At 43.3% G+C, this 18,383-nt stretch overlaps 1 protein-coding gene across 2 annotated transcripts; it reads right to left on the bottom strand.

Annotated features, from left to right (window-relative positions):
- Positions 1 to 9,962: 9,962 nt before the first annotated feature.
- Positions 9,963 to 18,148, bottom strand: LOC125744576 (NGFI-A-binding protein 2-like). 2 transcript variants are annotated; one of them, XM_049016550.1, is made up of 7 exons: positions 17,565 to 18,148; positions 15,582 to 16,457; positions 15,234 to 15,367; positions 14,139 to 14,190; positions 13,422 to 13,566; positions 12,630 to 12,784; positions 9,963 to 11,565 (listed from the first exon to the last, which is right to left on the bottom strand). In XM_049016550.1, exons 2-7 carry the CDS (start codon positions 16,449 to 16,451, stop codon positions 11,386 to 11,388), a joined length of 1,536 nt encoding a protein of 511 aa, XP_048872507.1. In that variant the 5' UTR covers positions 16,452 to 16,457; positions 17,565 to 18,148; the 3' UTR covers positions 9,963 to 11,385. The 2 variants fall into 2 exon arrangements, with proteins under 2 accessions (XP_048872507.1, XP_048872508.1); XM_049016551.1 differs by having other exon boundaries at positions 12,626 to 12,784.
- Between the last annotated feature and the right edge of the window lie 235 nt (positions 18,149 to 18,383).

The following is an 18,383-nucleotide window of genomic DNA, read 5'->3' on the forward strand; positions in this document are numbered from 1 at the left end:
GGCAAAGAAATAACACCAATGATTTGGTAGAGATTAATGGATAGGGGGGTTGAATCTTTTCATTTTTTCATGGGGCTAAAAAACATTGTAGGGGGCTGAAATGGGCCTAACGACATCCCTGCTTTATACTGAAATATTTCAAACATATCAGTTTAAGATTTTTTCCATAATATTCATCAGTTAGTTGTATATAACAATAATATTGTATTTCAATCAGGTGATCTAGATGACTATGTAAACTTCGGCAGAACAATGTGAAATGGCAATGAAAATCGGCCACATAAATTCTTAAGTAAACAGCTCATGTTGAATGTGCAAAAGTACTGAACCCCCCTTGAGATGATCAGATTAAGTTATTTGTCAGTAAATTGTTTAAAGAAAATCAAAAACCGACACATGCCGCTTGCATAAGTATTAAACCCCAACACAGTATTTGGTATAGCCACCTTTTTCTGCAATAACAGCTCTACGTATTTTGGGGTAAGTAGCCACCAGCTTTTTACACTGATCAGGAGTGATTTTTGCGCATTCTTTATGGCAGACTTTCCACAGGTCCTTCAGGTAGGTTGGATTTCACTGTTTGACTGTAACAAGCCGCTGGTTCTCAATAGGATTGACCTGGAGGCTGTTTTTAAGGTAGTTTGGGCTAAATGGACTTGATCTTCGTTCACTTACATTTAGCCCAAGCTACCTTAAATCTAAGCAAGAAATCCTACAGGACATTCACAGTTTTGTTAATTAATCACTCCTATATTGCTTTGGCTTTGTACTTAGGATGACTGTCCTACTGAAATATTAAATATTAACTTTTTCCTAAACTTTTTTCCTAAGTCTTTTTGCGGATTGAAAGAGATTTTTCTGTATTTTGCTCCATCAATTCTCCTCTCATTTTTTAACACAAAGTTCCTAGTGATAAAATTCATCCCCATAGCATGATGCTGCCACCACTATACTTTACTGCAGGCATGGTGTTAATTGAAGCACAGGCCTTATTACGCTTGCGCCTCACATAGTCCTTAAAATTTTGAGCCCCTTTCAAACATGCACTGCCAGTCTAAACTTTTCTCTACATAATCCAGAGGGGCTGTATATGTGAACGAAATGTATGAATCAGGTGTAGCAGACATTACACAGACTTTACCCTGTAGCTCCCTAGTACAAAGTCTGGGTAATTTCCAAATTCACCACAAATGAGTGGGTGGGTGTGATGATGACATTTTCTTCTTGCGACTGGTGCAAAAATGGAAGAATATAAACATCGAAGGGGCGAAGAACTTTTTTTTTTTTTTTTACACAAAAAAAACCCCCCAACAAACATGGCTAACTGGAGAGACAATGAGATCCTGTGACTTCAATCAGTAGTGCTGACACTGCGATTTCGTCAGTGTACTTTCTGCATCATGTCCTGCCTCTTGCATGTTCTACACACCCACCGCTGGACTATATCTAGTAGGTGTGAACAGGTCTGACACGGACAATCTCCAGTTATGTGCCAGATGTGTGAATAACAGGAGTATGTGTTGGATAAATTAAAACGATTATGAGACATAAGCCCAAACGCAATGTTCACATTCATGGACTTTGAGGTGCATTCCTAATAAGTTCTTGAGGGCTTAGGGCTGTCCCACTGTCAAATTGTCAAGTGCACAAGGGCTCTCTTGCAGGCATTTTGAGTCCTTTATACACACTTTCTGTAAGTTTGCATTTCTGTAGACTTTGCCTCAGGAAATAATCCACAATTCATATCAATATGTTGTGAAACTCTGGGTTATCAGAGAAAGTTGGGAAGCGTAAAAATAATTTCTTTTACCTTTTGGTTAATGATGAAATTTTGACAAAAAAAGAGCAAATTCATTACTCTCTCTTCTCAATTACCTCTTGTCCACTCTGTAAAGCAAGCGTAGTACGCGTTCAGATTAGGTAGTTGGTCCCTTCAATGCCTGTGAAGTAAGTGCAAATTTAAAAATATGAAGTCCCAAACCCAGTAAGGAACATATTTTGGCATGGTCAAGGTAACATCGCAGTGTGCTGTCTCTTTCTTATTTATGACATTTTGAGCCCTTGCAGCTTCGCAAACTCAATCACTTACCATGTGACGTCAGTTAAGTCTGTAAGGGTTCAGGGCTTAGGGCTCAGGGGGGACATTGGGATTGGGCCAGATACTCCTCTATGTTTATTCCATTTTGTAATATATTTTGCACTATACACTTGTATCGTTATTTTGTAACTGTATTTATAAAGTATTCAAGATAAGTGGAGGTTTTTCTGGATGTAATATAAAGAAACCAATAGGTACTGCATGGCAACTTCACCAGTGGTCTGTAAAAAAAAAGACCTAGCATTTGAATAGGTGACAGATGCAGTTAATGCAGTGTCAGCTAGTGAGAACGGTAGCAGAGGTGAGAATGAAGTGGTTTGATCTGAAAATAAGCGCCAAAGAAAAGGATCGCAGTCCATAGATCCCATAAGTGTGCCACAGGGGATGAACCAAGCACCGAGTCAATGTCACCTCTGGATGATAAAATAACTGCCATCATAGGCGAAACATCCCTAACTGGAATCACTCCAGATGGTGTCACTGGAACTGAGGAACAGGTAAGATACTTTTGTGGTTTTGTTTAACTAGCTGTAGCATGAAATATGTGTCACACACCAACATATGAATTAATTGTCAGACATTTCAGTTGTCTTGCAAAGCATATAGTTAGTGACACTGATACATAATTTCTTTGGGCACGGATGTCATATAGCGACACCCTTGTCATTGGCATGACCTGCCTGCACATACTTTGTGTGTACATAACAATATCATTGTATTTGTCAATCTGTCAAGGTTGATAATTAACTGGGAGTCCATGCGGATTCTCTGTGCCAGTCGCTTTGCTTCACATTTCTCGGCCACTAGGGTCTTTTTTTTTGAGTTGGGATTGTTCATAAATATACACACATTTCTATGCACAGGAAGAAATTAATAAATACCATACTATGCACAAAATATGCATATGTACAGTTTACACACAAAACTGTTGTATGCATCGCTGACAGATGAGACCCCTGGTGTTAGTGATTATCATCAGTGTTACAAGTAAGAGATATGCATCACTCAGGACAATAACACCAGTGACAAACTCCCATAAAAGATGCATTTTCCAAGATGGTGTCAATACTGTAGTAGGCTGACCTATCCATGACTAATCACGCTAAATCAATATATTATACTATTGAATACATTTTTGTAAAAAATATATATTCTTAAAGAACATAAAATCATGTAGCACTAATTACACAATTAAAGGAGTTGTGTGGGGGGCGGAGTTTCTTTTTATATCTAATCTGTTTTCCTTCCTTTTTTGCTCCTGCTTTTGTTTTCGTTTGTTTAGCACGTTTATATACATTCAGGTGTCGTTTAAAAGTGCTTTATAAATAAAATGGATCGATTGATTCAATTTAAAGGTAAATTTGAAACATAGAATGTGGTAATACTGACTATAGCTGTGTCCCAATTCAATATGTAGCCTTTGTAGATAGTGTTCTTCTAAAAATCCATGCAATGAATCTTGGGACATGTTGGGCTGGGAAAAGGAGCCTTCGAAATGGGACCAGCCTTGTCACGCTGCTGTAATGCGTTCGGTGTTCAAATGCAGCCTTAGAAGGGTGCAGCCCCTGAATTGGGACAGAGCTTATGTACACCATCTGAACAGCCTGTCCTTCCTGTGAATTTTGACCTAGGAAGTACTTCTCTGCAATTTTTTGTATTTTCAAAATATAGTTTTTTTTTTAAGTAACACTAATGGCATGAAATTAAATGACAAACATTCACTTGAAATAACTTCTAATCTTAATTATTTAAATATTTAATTATTTTGTTTTGTTTTTACACTTAGCTTTAGACCTGAGAAAGGAATAACCTGTTAATGGTCATGTAATGCATTGGCTTCGATTAGTGCTGCCTGTCTGATCGTTCATGTTTTTGTAGAGGAATTTAAGTCTTACAGTACAATTTCTACCTGCGAATGTGTTTGTTACTCCTGCAGATAAGTCGCGGTGGGGGGTGTATCACGAAACAGGATTTATCCATTTAAACCTCAGTACCTTAAATCCGACAAGTTATCCGGCTAGACAAGAAATCCTGCTTTGTAATACAGACACCAGAAGTATATGTTTATACGTAGGTGTGGTGTTTTTAAATACCGTTCAACAGTTTCTGTTTACCTGCATGGTAGGGGTTTAGATTTTTTTGCATTAAAAGTTATTACAATTGCATTATAATGGAAACCAGAAAGTATCAGGGTTGATAACTATTCACTCAATTTTTGTATTAGTACTGTAACCCGAATTTACCCTGGTACACACGCTGGTCATTAGAGAAAATTTAAACGAGATTTACTTGTGCCGATCTACTTGTGTTGTACCATATCAATAGAGAATAAATATTTCAAAGCTTGTGTCGTCCCGCCACAGATCAGACAACTTCTGCTATTAAGGGAAACAAAGAACTGCCAGGTGGCCGTTATAATAACGTTAGTGTTGGTCAGGCGGTGCCTGCTGAAGCTTTGGTGTTTCTAACAAATTGTGTCGGAAAATGACTCGAAGCATATGAGGCATCCAAAGACTCTACACAGCGACATCTATTGGCCTGCAAAAATTACTGCATCCGACAACGATCGAAAGGTCAGACTCCGTTATCTATAACGACAACTAGGCACCCTCCCGCAGAAATCCAGAGGAGGAGTCCTACCACGGGGGGGAGCGACCTGGGGGGCGAGGGTGTTGTTAAATAGCAGTGAATTTTGTATGAAAATCTGCAATCAGTAACATTTGCTGTCTGGGGGTGGGGGGTCTACCTCGGTAAATTTCGCAGCGGAACGCCCTGCCATTTTGGGCCCCGGGGGCGAATGCTCCCTCCACCTCCTCCACGATTGCACCCAGAGATTGTACGGAGATCTCAGTTAACAGAACATCAATGACAACTGCTCAGGCAAGGTAACAGAGACATACCAATCCGTTCCTATTCACAGGGAGGAGGTGCCGCTGTACTGCGCGCTCAATTCTGATTGGAATATTTACAGTAATTCTTTGCTTTTGTTATTTGCCCTTTTTGCTGGGACTGGAGGGTGACAGGGTGGCATAACAAGGGAAGCCTGAGGTAGTAAGTGAGACAAATTAACTGACTTACAGTAATAGAGGCCTTATAGTGGGAGATTGAAACCCAATAACTGGGGGGGGGGGCATTCTGCCATTCAAGCTGTGCGGGTCAAGAGTTTATTTTGAAGCATCGGCCTTCAGCAGCTTGAGCGCTCCGGCATGCATAGTGTGGCCCTGATCACACTGGAGCTGCTGTTCACTCTCGCCACCTGGGAGTGAGCCGCTCACACAAATATCCATCCACCCTCATCCAGCGGCAGGTCATGGAAAACAGGAGCCTTTCTCCGGAAGTACAGAGCACAAAAGTCATAACCTGGGGCCAGTTTAGAGAAGCGGATTCACTTATAGCGCGTAACTTCATACTGTGCCTGGGAGAGTGAGAGAGAGAGAGAGAGAGTGAGAGACAGAGAGAGAGAGAGAGATGAAAGCTAAAAAGTGAGACTAATGCTCATCACCTGCCGGTTGCCTCTTTGAACCTTCCTGCCTTGTTCCTTGGTGCAAGTTATGGTTTGTTCCATGCGACTTACTGGACACTGTGTCTCGCCTCTGCCTTTACCTTCCATACCTCTCCAGCTCCTCCCTCCCAACTACCTTCAGACACCCCGCATGTACTTGTAGAAGCGACTCCCCTGATTTCTGAACTCATAACTTCTACTAACTTCACTTCCATTACTACGACCAAGACTTCTGCCTGCCAACTGTATTATCTCTTTGCTGGTTCCCTAAGTAAAATCCCTCTGCTCTGCATTTGGGTCTCTGAGCTTCTGTTTTCATTACACATACGAATGGAGGGCGGAGCTCAAACCGCCAACCCTGGACGCTGCTGTACCACCCTGGTATATACAGAGATTGGCCAGTGCCTGTTATTTAAAACTACAGAATTGTATGGTAACACTGCTCAACACTAGCAGTGACACAGACAGGATAGCCAACATTTTAAACAGCACACTATACTGTTACATGTGTTCCGAGGAACACAGTGAAATTCTTATGTCACCATTGCAAGGTTGGGGACGAGTGCTTTGGTGGAGAGGATAGACAGCAGTGCACTAACAGACAAGACAGTGGCGTACAGACAGCAGTACAATACAAGACAAGACAGTGCAGGACAAACAGCAGAGCAAAACAAGACAAGACAGTGCAGGACAAACAGCAGAGCAAAACAAGACAAGACAGTGCAGGACAAATAGCAGAGCAATACAAGACAAGACAGTGCAGGACAAACTGCAGTGCAGTACAAGACAAGACAGTGCAGGAAAAATAGCAGAGCAATATAAGACATGACAGTGCAGGACAAACAACAGTGCAATACAAGACATGACAGTGCAGGACAAACAGCAGTGCAATACAAGACAAGACAATGCAGGACAAACAGCAGAACAATACAAGACAAGACAGTGCAGGACAAACAGCAGTACAATACAAGACAAGACAGTGCAGGACAAACAGCCAGTGCAATACATGAGAATACAGTGGAATAAGAATGAGTAAACAATTAGTAATAAATATGCCCAATGGGGACAAGAATGCAAATACACAACAAAATAGTAAAATAAATATTGATGCAGTGCAAAGTGGGATATTAACAATGCACTGGTGACAGATGCAGGTCACTGGGTTGTTCAGTGACCTAATGACTAAAAATCCGGATCAGCATATTGGCCGATATGTTTTTTTAATGCAAGTATGCTGGGTCTCAGTAAATTTAAACGTGCAACACATTGTAGAGAAGACTTTCTGCTGTTTATGCTATTGTCTAATAGGCCATTTGTGGGTGATTGGCAATTCCATACCAAACAACAAAATAACAGTGTAGGTATGTCGGTCAGTGTCAATCAAACTGTTTAGCATATTAAACCTTTAACCTAAATTGTGGCAAATGCCTCATCGAGAATGGCTGGATAAAGTATGGTTGAGACTTAAAGACTGAGACTGTTTGCTCTCTGTTTGGTCCCCCCCCCCCCCCCACCCACTTCAAAAATCTCAATGTTACCCCTGGCCCCAATTATATGCTAATATAATGAGGAAAAATCAACCATCTTGACTTAAAAGCTATTTCTCGAAAATAACATTGTTTTTTCCTTTCAGTCATCTCTGTAAATTTCTAATTTGTCCTGACAGTTCCTGCTAATAAAACACACCCACCGCCTGACAGTGCCCCTAGTATCGCCGCACCTTGAAGTAGATGATTTCCTTCGGAGATGTCATGTTTTTCTACAAAACATATTACTGCATATTCTGACCAGAATGTTCCCTCTTAATTTCATATAACTGCAGAATATTTTTCCTCAAAAAAGTATTTGCTGTATATTTCACTTGGGATTCATGGTGGGCTTTATTCAGGTCTTTGAAAATTTCAAATAAAGATTGAGTTTCTGGGATATTTGTGGTGGCATTCACACCTTGATCAGTCTAGATCATTGTTTCCCAATCCGGTCCTCGGGGACCCACAGGCACGCCATGTTTTTGCTCCCTCCAGGAACTCAGATGTAGCAAAAACATGGACCAACTGTAGGTCCCCGAGGACTGGATGGGGAAACACTGGTCTTAATGATAAAACCCTGTAGTCTATCTGTTATTGCCGTCAACCTTATGGTACCTTGATCAGTCTATGTTTTTAAATACCATGTCCGTGATATAAATTGCATTCTGATCAAAATATCCATCAGATTTCACCAGGGTGAGGAATCCTTCATCATGCAAGGTCAATAAATAGATTGCACGGGACAAACGCACAGCAGCATTGCCTCCTAGTGGTCACCTCGATAAATTACAGCCAGCATTTCTGTATTGGAATAAAGGCTGTTTGAATGTCACTTAGTTGCCTGAAAGAAAATACTAATGTGTGTTGTTCATATATGTCTTTCCAGAGCAGGAATAAATGTTGTTCCTGGGTGTATGCAGGCTGAAAGCTTTATCATGCAGCATGAGTCATGCTGAGTAATGAAAGGTTTGCCATTGGAGACCTAACTCTATGTTACAAACGATACACATATAGGTAAATGAAACACATTTGCTATTTCTTTCTGTCAGAATCCAATGCAACATCTGTAGTGCCTGGGGCACAAGGGAAGCCTTTTGAATCACAATATTACTAGTGGTGTGAAATCCAAAACTCAAAATATCGGGATGTAATTTGTTTCAAAGACATCACCTAAAGGTCATGCTTTGCACCATGACTATCCTTAATCATCTATGTCCAGCACAAGACTCTCCTATACACACGTCACCTGTCGTTCCTCATATCGAGCAAATAAAGAGCCAGCTATTAGGTATAAAACCTGAAAGCATGCAAACAGGCATTCTCAGAATTTGTCTTTCTTAGCTAATATTAACAATCGCTAACTTAGCGATTCGATACACCCTCCTACCAATGAGCATAATATAAGTGGGCAATTGATAAGTAAAAAATGAGGTCAGGCTGCTGCCCCCGTAACTCAGATCCAGATAAGCGGCGGACGGTGGATTGATGGGTGTGCGACAGATGGCCGGAAATGGGAAATGACTTTGACACAGTGTAAAAGGTGCTGGACTGCATCGCAGAAATGACCAAAATGTTTCGGAGAAGCTCCTGCTGTATTACACAAAAAAATGGAATTTGCTTTGGATAAAATAGTCACATGTCATAGTCACATGTCCTTTGGGCCCCTGAACAAGGCCTTAAAACCCCCAGAATGCTCCAGGGCAGCCGGATAAATGACCTGACCCTGTGCTCTAAAAGGAGAGCATGATGGTATATGCGAAAAGATGCATTCCAATGTGCCTGTTCTCATACTTGTGTAAATGGGGAATAAAGTGCCATTTCATCATTAAAAGTGCATGATGAATGACAAAATAACAGTCAATTGAGTCGCGGTCACATATTTGTCTGCTGTAGTCAAGCTATTAAAATTACACCTTTGCAGGAGAAAAATGTCAGATTAACAGAATGGAGATGATACTTCTGTACATTTTTCCCTGAAGAACTAGGTTCATGACCATGATGTCATGGCCACACAGTACAGAAACAGATACTTCCATTACCGCTGCAGACCTCTGCTCCTAGCGGGCATGAAGACGCTCATTCCTCCTGCCCACTCTCCTTCCTCTCAGAAAGACCATATACCACACAATTAACTCATTCCTGCTAGAGAAATCCTGGAAAGACTATTACAGCCAGAGAGTCCATCGAAATGGGAGGGGAGGTCTACTAATGAGGAAGAAATATAGGGGCTGAATTGTTGAAGTAGCTTATGGGAGATATGAGACTGGGAGGCCAGGTTTGGTCCGTTAGGAGCTGGTGCGTTACGGCGAAAAACGATCGTATCAGCGAGTGCCTCTCTGCTCCGAGCCCAGCAGCACTGTGCCAGGATTTTTTACTCTTTTGAAGCTGGTAAACGCGCACAGACCGTCGCCAAACTCCTCCTGCTCTGTCTGGGCCCGTGAGGCAGCAGCCTCTATATTTAGCCCACAGGCTGCGAAGGTCTGTGTGGCCCAGGGGTGAGAGCGCTGGTGACATCAGAGGGGGGTGACTCACTGCAGCACAGGCACACTCTCTCAGGGATTACCGGCGCAGAACTGACGAAAGGACCGCCCCCACCTTCAGGAGGGGGCTGATTAGGACTCTTCCGGTTGTAATCCGGCCAGGATGCACAGTATCAAAAGCAAACTACTAACAAAATCAGGAAGTGATAAGCAAAAGCGATATGATTTAAGGTGAATTTTGTTTTGCCGAACTGTGCCTGACATTTGCTTTTGTGTGAATTAGGGACATGATTTTAAGATACGGTGTCCAGGGCACGTTTATATAAATATATATGAAAGACATAAGCCTTGAATAAACAATAAAATAAACCTTTATTGAAAATTAACAAAATAAATAATCTACTGTACAACATAATAAAAGCAAGATGTTGGTTAATACTTGTGAGGAAGAGGGTATAATTTTAGGACAATAACATTAATCATACATGTCTGGTCATGAGGCCAGGTCTCCCATATTATGTCGCCATTATCTTAGGCTTTAGTCTCTGTGCATCTGTATGGGGCTGCCCATTACCCATTACGTTACATTAACTCAATTACAATTACTGTAGCTACTATGGCAGGAGATCCATAGAGGATCAAGAGCAAATTTTACAGAACCAAGCCCCGTCTCTGTCTGCCTGAGCTTGGTCGCTACACGTGTAACGGTAACACACACTGAATGGTTTGGGTCTGGTATCCTGACACAAATCAGCCTTGTCCCAAAGCACGTACCCAACACCGTAGTGTTCAGTTTGACACTAATTTACAAACAAAGAACCTGAGAGAATGTGTGGGCGTGTCTTTCTACTCATGCACTATCAATCAAAGCGGCTTTAGCGTTTCCATGTCCCCCACGAGCGGCCGTGCTCATAACACAATAGGTGAAGTGTATTAATAACCATAATCACAGATGTTTAACCCTACATCTCATCCTTTAAAGGAAACTATTAGTTCCAGTGCTGAACATGGGGATGGAAAATTTTCAAAAAGACCCCCTTAGTTCCTTTGGTCTGACAGCTTGACACCACTTTTCCACCCACATATGCCCGTCATCAGCGTGATGGGGGGGGGCTTTATGTCTGTTTTTTCATTTCTTAAACTTAAATTACAATATTATCAGGCTTACAGGGTTTTTGTTGCTTTTTTTGGGGAAACACAATTAGTAGTTTCAAATGACCAGAAACAACATCCAATTTGAGGGACTTGCCCCTCAAATCTCTGCCTAATGCAGGATAATACAATGGAAGAAAACCATATAACAGCTAAGAGATCGAGATTAAGAGTCTGATGAAGTGTGGTCCATCTACATAATATCTAAAGAGCAGGCTTGCGGCCTGCCAAGTGGACTACGACTACAATAATACGCACACAAGATTAGTTGCATAAGGCCTACACTGTCCAAAAAAATAAAAGCATGATGTGTGAAGTAGGTCTTAGGCTGTAGGTTAAAAACGCCAAAATAATCCCAGATCTTCCCAGCCCTGTAACATTTCCCAAAATTAAAATCCCTCTGCTGTAATCATCCTCTAACGTCTTCAGGGACAAACACATCAAGGAGAACGGAAACAAAGGAGTAGCACCAAAGGTAGAACATAATTAAAAGAAGCTAGATGAGGCGATCTCAGCTCAGCCCAGGCCTGAGTGGGATTTCTGCAGGCTCCTGTCCCCACAGTAGGCTGGGATGCTTGTTACGTTTGACAGGGCTGGAGATCTTATTGCTGGAAGGGAGGGGATTCAGGGTCGAGGGTATGGACGGCTGGTTGGGGGGGGGGGTGAAGCTAAGACCTGGCGATGAATCTGGGCAGCGGGCTTTTTATTTTCCGCTGTGGTCCGAGTCGTCTTTGGTGCTGCAGGAGCTGCTGCGTCTGCGGGGCTTGGCGGAGCTCTTCTTCTCGCATATCTTGTCTTCAGCCTCTGCGAAAAGAAGTAGGAACTCTTGACGGGGGTACCACAGGTAACCATGACGAGGAGAATCTTGACGGGGGTACCACAGGTAACCATGACGAGGAGAATCTTGACGGGGATACCACAATGGTATATTTCCTACTTCAGCCATTTCCTTCATTTATTTTATGTTTATTTGATATATTTATAACATATTTAGTCATAACTTCTGACTGTAGGTACAAAGTCTAGTGTTAAATGTGTAAAAATTCATATTACATATTTTGTCTCGTACTGTCTTGCATGCTGTATGGCAAGCCCAAGGCAAATTTCTTTCTGATTCTCTGAGTTTTCTCAAATCACTGAACGGCTGGAGGATACAGAGCCACTAGTGCTGAAGCTTTAAGTGGGTGATTGGCTGGTGGAGAACATTAAACGGCCATAGAAAAAGTTGGAGGGGGAGTTAGAGGCTAAGAACGTCATATTGAAATGAAAGACTTTCCTGTCCCTGTTTTTTTATGCAAAAAGCAAAAAAAAAATAAAAAATGAAATAGCAGTAGCTCTCTGCCCACTGTTGTTATTTTCACTCCTCTGAGTCAGTGCTCTTCCCCTCCTACCACTTCCCACTCAGCCATCTCCTGCCCCCACCCATCTGCGGCCGCCCACTCCTCATCACGCGTTGCTCTCAAACACACTCTGACGTAAAGAGGGGGTGGGGGGGTTCCAATTTCATGCCCCCTCGGCAGCCCCCCTCGACCCACTCCCCCCTCCCCAAATCGCCACCCGCCCACCCACCTCACTTCCTTTCTCTCAACATCCCAGGTGGCGGCTCTGAATTAGCTCACGCTGACGGCAGAGAAGGAAAGCATGCCTTTCGTAGCTTAGCGAAACCTCTAAATGCCAAAAAAGGACATAGTGCTTCCTCCTTGAAGCCTCTGCCAGACCATCAAAACATGAATCTGCATCCAATATAATCCAGGTCAAACGAACGTGGTCGACCGCATCACTGTGACGACCGTTGCCAGATGACGCAGGAATGTCAACAACAAAATCAACGGGCTGGCATGGTGTTATTAACGAATCGTTTCACCTGCCATCTGAGTCAATGGGCTGACCTTGCCCACGTGACCGTGCGACACCATCCTGGCCAGCCGTAGGCCCTCGTCCATCAGCGTCTGCTGCATGAGGTTGCGGCTCCACGTGGGTGGGGCGCCGCCGTCGATGTTGGGGCAGGGCGATGAGCCCAGGCCTGATGGGAACCGGCCCACGAGTAAGACCCACAAAAATATACACAGAGTCATGAAAGCTGCCTCTGTCAGATTAAGAAATAACAGGCGTCCCTCTAAGCCTCTGTAATGATGTTAAGGCGGTCTCGCATGCCTGAGCCTAATTACGATTTTAATTAGAATTATCGCTGTGACTGTCAAACCAATTCTCTACAGCCGTGGTGGATCTGCAGTCTGACCGAGGCGGGTTTTCAGATCCAAACGTAGGACGTCTCTGCGCAGCCAGATATTTGCTATTTTTTTTTACTAATATGACTGTTATTACTATCATAAACATTTTATATTGAACAATTTCTGCAAGCCTCCAATCTCAAAAATCTAAAACGTTTTGAATAATATACAATGAAACTGCGCAGTAATAAACTGTCATGATTTCCAAGGGTTTTATAATGGCGGACAACCATATTCAGATTATAAATCCAATTATCCAACAGGTTGACTAAGTAGTAGCCCCATGGTAATGCAGCTGAACCGTAAATGGCTGTTTGAACTCGTTAATAACCACTGACATGGTAACTGTCATGTGACTTGGAAATCCAAGATTAAAGAAACATAAAGGTCCCAAGAGTAACAGAGTGACGGTCATAACAGAAACCTCACCTTGCGTCATGCCGTCCACACTTTCTCCCGAGAGGCTGTCGTCATCAGGCCCTGACCTCAGCACCTCCTGGTGCCCGCTGTCCGAGCCGGCAGCAGAGCCCTCGGAAATGTCATGAGAGGAGGAGACACACTCTGAAACCACCACCTGTGTCACAGAGACCAACAAGTAATTCACATATGACTGTTGGTGGTTTGGTTAGTGTGTCAAAAATCCTGTATTATATATAAAACAAAACAAAACAAAAAACTTTAATTCCAAAATACCTTCTATTTTCTGTAATTCTTTAGACTGAGTACTGTTGCAGTTTTTGGATACCGTTTCTTGTGAGTTCTTGTAAAACCTTGAACTCATTCATGGGAGGAGGCAGCAGAGTAATTAAGCACACCAATTAGTAATATGGAGGGTGGGGGGTTATGTCCCAGAAGGAAACCTGCTGTAGTGCCCTGGAACAAGTATTTATAAACTTTTGAAGAAATGCCATGACTGAGCACCATCATTAGAATAATTACAGAGAATTATGGATGTTTCTCTTTTATGGATATCTGTTGTTATTGAAATTCACTTAAATCTTCACTGCAGTCCAGATAACTGGGAAGCTGTTCCTTATGCTCAATTGGTTAGGTGAAGTGAGCGTGAGAGTCTGAAATTTAAAGAGGGGTTTATCATGCAGACGAAAACCTGTTAGCTGCGGTTAGACAAATATCGACAGAGCGTACCTCTTGTTTGATCCGCTTTGGAGGTAGCAGTGCTCCATCCTCAGTGTTCGTCCTTGAGAGAGCAAGCAGGGAATGTCAGGGTCGCCGACAGGACACCTACCAGCGAGTGCAGCTCGTATTTTCATAACCTCAGCTTTTCAATCCAGACATGAAACTGCAAGACCGTGTCAGTTAGCGTACGGCTTCTGATACTCATGCACAACCACAGATTTTGGTTGTGCTTCCATGCTATCCACTTTTTGAAACAAGACACCTGTACACTGGTACAGTTATATGCTGTGTTCCCGTCTGTTTTTAGAGTCAGAATGTAGGGCTGTGTTTTAGCCTTGGCTACACGAGTCTGATGCACGATGTTAGCTGATCTTCTGCGGATATCCACCGCCCCTTTTACCCGTACAGACAGTGCCCCGGTTAAAAATGTCTGACATACAGACAACCGGTACTTACGAACGGCCTGTCATAAGGCATATTAGGGAAAAAAAACTGGGTTAAATACAATGGTTCATAGTAATTAAAGCACACGCAACTTTGAAAACATTGCACAGCTTCGGTGGTTCATCGGCTCAAGGTACAGTAACATATGTAGTTATTTTTATTATTACTGTATAATTGTGGATGTTAATATTGTTTTTCTAACTTACCTACAAATTCGACTGAGGACTTGAAGACACGCCGGTATACTGTGCGTATGTATTGCCCAAGCCTGCCTCATCACTCAAGACGTGTAATGACAAAAAAAATCTGCCTAGGACTCACTCTAATAGTGAGTTTCAAATGGCACCAGCAGGCAGAAAAACACCAGTGTTTGTGTTAGGTCTGCTTTGGGGCAGCTACGTGTGGGAACACTCCGGTATATAAATAAATTAACGTGTCCTGATTTCTTTGTTTGCCTCTAAAGGCCACTCCCACCGGGCACACCCAGATTTAAAGGGTTTCCACTGATGTTTCTAAGACGACTGCATGGTTTAGAAGATTCATATTCATCTCAGATGTCCTCCCCACACGTGGGAGGATTAGAAGAGCAGTTAAAAGGACTGATACCACCTATGAGATCTGACAGCGAGACAGAGCTGCGCCGTGCGACGTCAGACTCACCTGGCATTCTTGAGTGTGGAGGTGTAAGCACACTCCCGAGCCACCTGCCTGGCCAATGAGAAGAGCTCGACGCGTCTCAGCAGCAAGGCGTTGTCACGGATGCAGAACTGGGCCGCAGCCTCGTTGATGATCATCTGCATGCCAACAGCATGGTGTATGATTTTAAACACACACTTTTGTTGCTTAAGCATCCACAAAAAGAAATCAAAGTCTTGAATGAACATGTTCTTCATTGACTGCGGTATTGAAAGGTTCTCCCTCACTACACAAAAAATAGAGTGCAAATGAGTGCAAATGAACTCCTGAATGTAGATGCAATACATTTGTGTTTCTTTCCTAGGCCTGTACCTCATGGTGCGTGAGCTGCTTGCCCTCTCTGCGCTTGGAGTCAAAGCGCCCGTAGATGAGGCTGTATTTGCGAATTTCTTCCTCCTTGGCGGGATCGTGCGGCTCCAGCTTGTAGATGTGGCCAACGGTCTTTGCAAGCTTCTTATTCAGCTTGAGCAGAGCCCTCACCTCCCCCGGGTCGGCCTTGGGCACGGTACGCAGCAGCCTGTCCACGCTCTCAGCTACCGCCTGTGCTGTCTCGCCGTCCAGCTGGCCACCTGGCCAAGCGGAGATGGTCGTCGAAGATGAAGCAGAGGCGGCCGGTGGGGGGAGGGGCGGGCTGGGTTGGTCGTCATCCACCCCCGGCCCACCTGAGCCATTCTTTTCCGGATCGGGGCTGAGCCAGTGAGGGTCCATGGGTGATAGCTTGTCCCGGTAGATGCCATCCTGAGGTTGCGGGGAGGCTTGAGAACAGGGGCTCTTCGGGCTGCAACTGTGCAGTGGAGTCAGCGAAGCTCGCTCCTCCCTCTCACAGGGAGATCCCGGCTGACCATTGCTCAGAGACTTCCCAGTCACACCTGCTGCCCCGCCTGTGGCTTCAATCTTAAACAGCGGGATGCTGTTCAACGGCACACTGGCCAGGGGCTGGTTGAAGACCGTTGGGTTGGCAGCCCAGTCACGCAGGGCCTTTTGTAGGCGTCTCACATGCAGTGGCTTCGTGGCCATCCCCACCAGTGCCATGATCTCCAAGAACTCCTCCTCCCCGGCCTCACACAGCTGCTGGACATCGTCGCCGCCCTGCTGGATGAAAGTGTCGTAGTAGGCCAGGAGGTTGGCGCGCTGAAGCACTCGGTATAACTGCAGCTCTCCCAGTGTGCGGGGAAGGGACATGGTGACCTGAAAGATAGCGAGAAATGTTGAGGTAGTACTGGAATAATACTTCACAGATGTGCTAACTCCACTCGCCAAAAACGCAATCAAAAATAATTAAGACATTGCATACAATTTTACCTGTATGACCTACTGAAGATACAGGCAAAGGATTGGTATCAGCTGCTCACAGGAGAGCGTATTATTTACCAGTGCAGAAATATCATAGGAAGACAACAGAAGTTATGCACAGTTTTAAAAGAAATCTGTTGTAAGAAAAATATGACAGAAAGTTCTTTGAATATCACCCCCTCAGTTTCAGTATCTCAGTGGTTAGCTAACCCAACCACTCTACAGGAGAATCCTACAAGATTCGTATAAAAGACAAGTTAATATTGGATTTAGACCCAACTCTTCAAAATAACTTAAATATAATTATAGAATAATGACAACATTTTTGCTGGAAAACTACGTTGGAGCAAATGTAACATTCCCTTGCTGAAAGCATCTGACGAAACACGATGTATGTACTTTTACGAAAGCTCACTTTGAACATCATGCGCCAGCGAAGCGTGTGCCTGTTCAAATAAGGCTTATTTTTTAATGTGAGAGATGCAGAGATGCAGGGACCCACGGCTCTTAGGCTCGATCAGAGTTCTTCCAACATAAAATCTATCGGGACAAAGTTATCAAGTTTCAATGGTACCTATCGTGCGTCAATGTTTTGAATATATTTTACCCAGTTGTCATTTAATGCCACTCTGAAACTGACCAACTATTTATTTATTCATTCATTTAGTTATTTGTTTGCAAATGTATTTATTTACTGGTAAGTCATAAAATCTGTGTTCATGTGCCTGGTAACACACAGTAATAGGAAGCAGACCGGTTTCACGCCGCCACGCAGCTGGTCATAATCATAAACCGCTTCCGATTTATAGCCCATGCACATCTGGATTAAGTAAATGCAACCCAGATTTGTTTGGGGATTAAATGCATTTTCCTTACTGTAGTAACAAGGTTGGCCATTCCAGGAGGAGAATCAAGCTCGACTTTAGGTTCTATGACAATAATAAACTATCCACGATGTATCAATCGCGAAAATATAACCAAAAGCATAATTTTAATTCTTACCTCGGTGGACAGGCTACGGTTCCTTGAGCAGAAATGAACTGAAGATCGGAGTCGTCTGCTAAGAAGCGGGATCCAGATGGCAGGACAGCCGGGGTAGTTTCGCTGAAGCTGGACGCAAACGATGCGACGAGTAGCAAACAATAAAAAGACGAAAATTCAAGGGAATCCCAGTGGGTATGGAGTTTGCTTACTTCCAATACATCCAGTTAGTTGACTAGCTGGTATATACATCCCTGTAGTAACAGGCTACGGCTCCTTGCACCTTTTCTCACCGTAGAAATCAGTAACCAGGTGTTTAACTGGCAAAAAAAACTTAAAGAAACTTTCGATTAACCTCTATATCTTTTTCGGACTGCTGTTTCGTTTCGGCAGCTGCAAAATTATAAAATAATTCTTTTTTATTTGAATAATTTTTGTTTGTTTTGCTTGTTTTCTGTCTCTGTGTGGTTATTAGTTGCCTGTTGTCCCTGGCTACTGCTCTCCCTCGGAGGACCGCATTGTTAATGATAGTCTTTTGCTCTATGTGTGCGTGGGTGCGGGAGACCCGGGGGCGGATTGCAGCACGCCATCTGACCGAAAAAGAGCTTTCCTCTCCCGGGTAGAGGCGGCTTTACAGTGGGGGTGATCGGGGGAGGGGGCGGGACTACAAGGCTGTATTGGTTATTATAATATAATCAGTTCGTTATGTTATGTTTAACATTTACAGTAAAAATGGACTTGTCGAGTTTCGCGATCCCATCTCTTATGTATGAAATAAATATCCATCCATCCATCCATCCATTCATCCATCAATTCATCTAACCATCTTCCAACCTCTTA

This window comes from Brienomyrus brachyistius, chromosome 6 (assembly GCF_023856365.1).
Source record: "Brienomyrus brachyistius isolate T26 chromosome 6, BBRACH_0.4, whole genome shotgun sequence".
In the NCBI taxonomy this organism is placed as follows: Eukaryota; Metazoa; Chordata; class Actinopteri; order Osteoglossiformes; family Mormyridae; genus Brienomyrus; species Brienomyrus brachyistius.

Excerpts from the sequence above, each read along its gene's own strand:
- LOC125744576 (XM_049016550.1), bottom strand. The coding sequence starts at position 16,451 with ATGTCCCTTCCCCGCACACTGGGAGAGCTGCAGTTATACCGAGTGCTT. Across the intron at positions 14,191-15,233 it reads TCCACACTCAAGAATGCCAG|GACGAACACTGAGGATGGAG; the intron begins GTGAGTCTGACG and ends TGCTCTCTCAAG. Across the intron at positions 13,567-14,138 it reads CAAAGCGGATCAAACAAGAG|GTGGTGGTTTCAGAGTGTGT; the intron begins GTACGCTCTGTC and ends TCTGTGACACAG.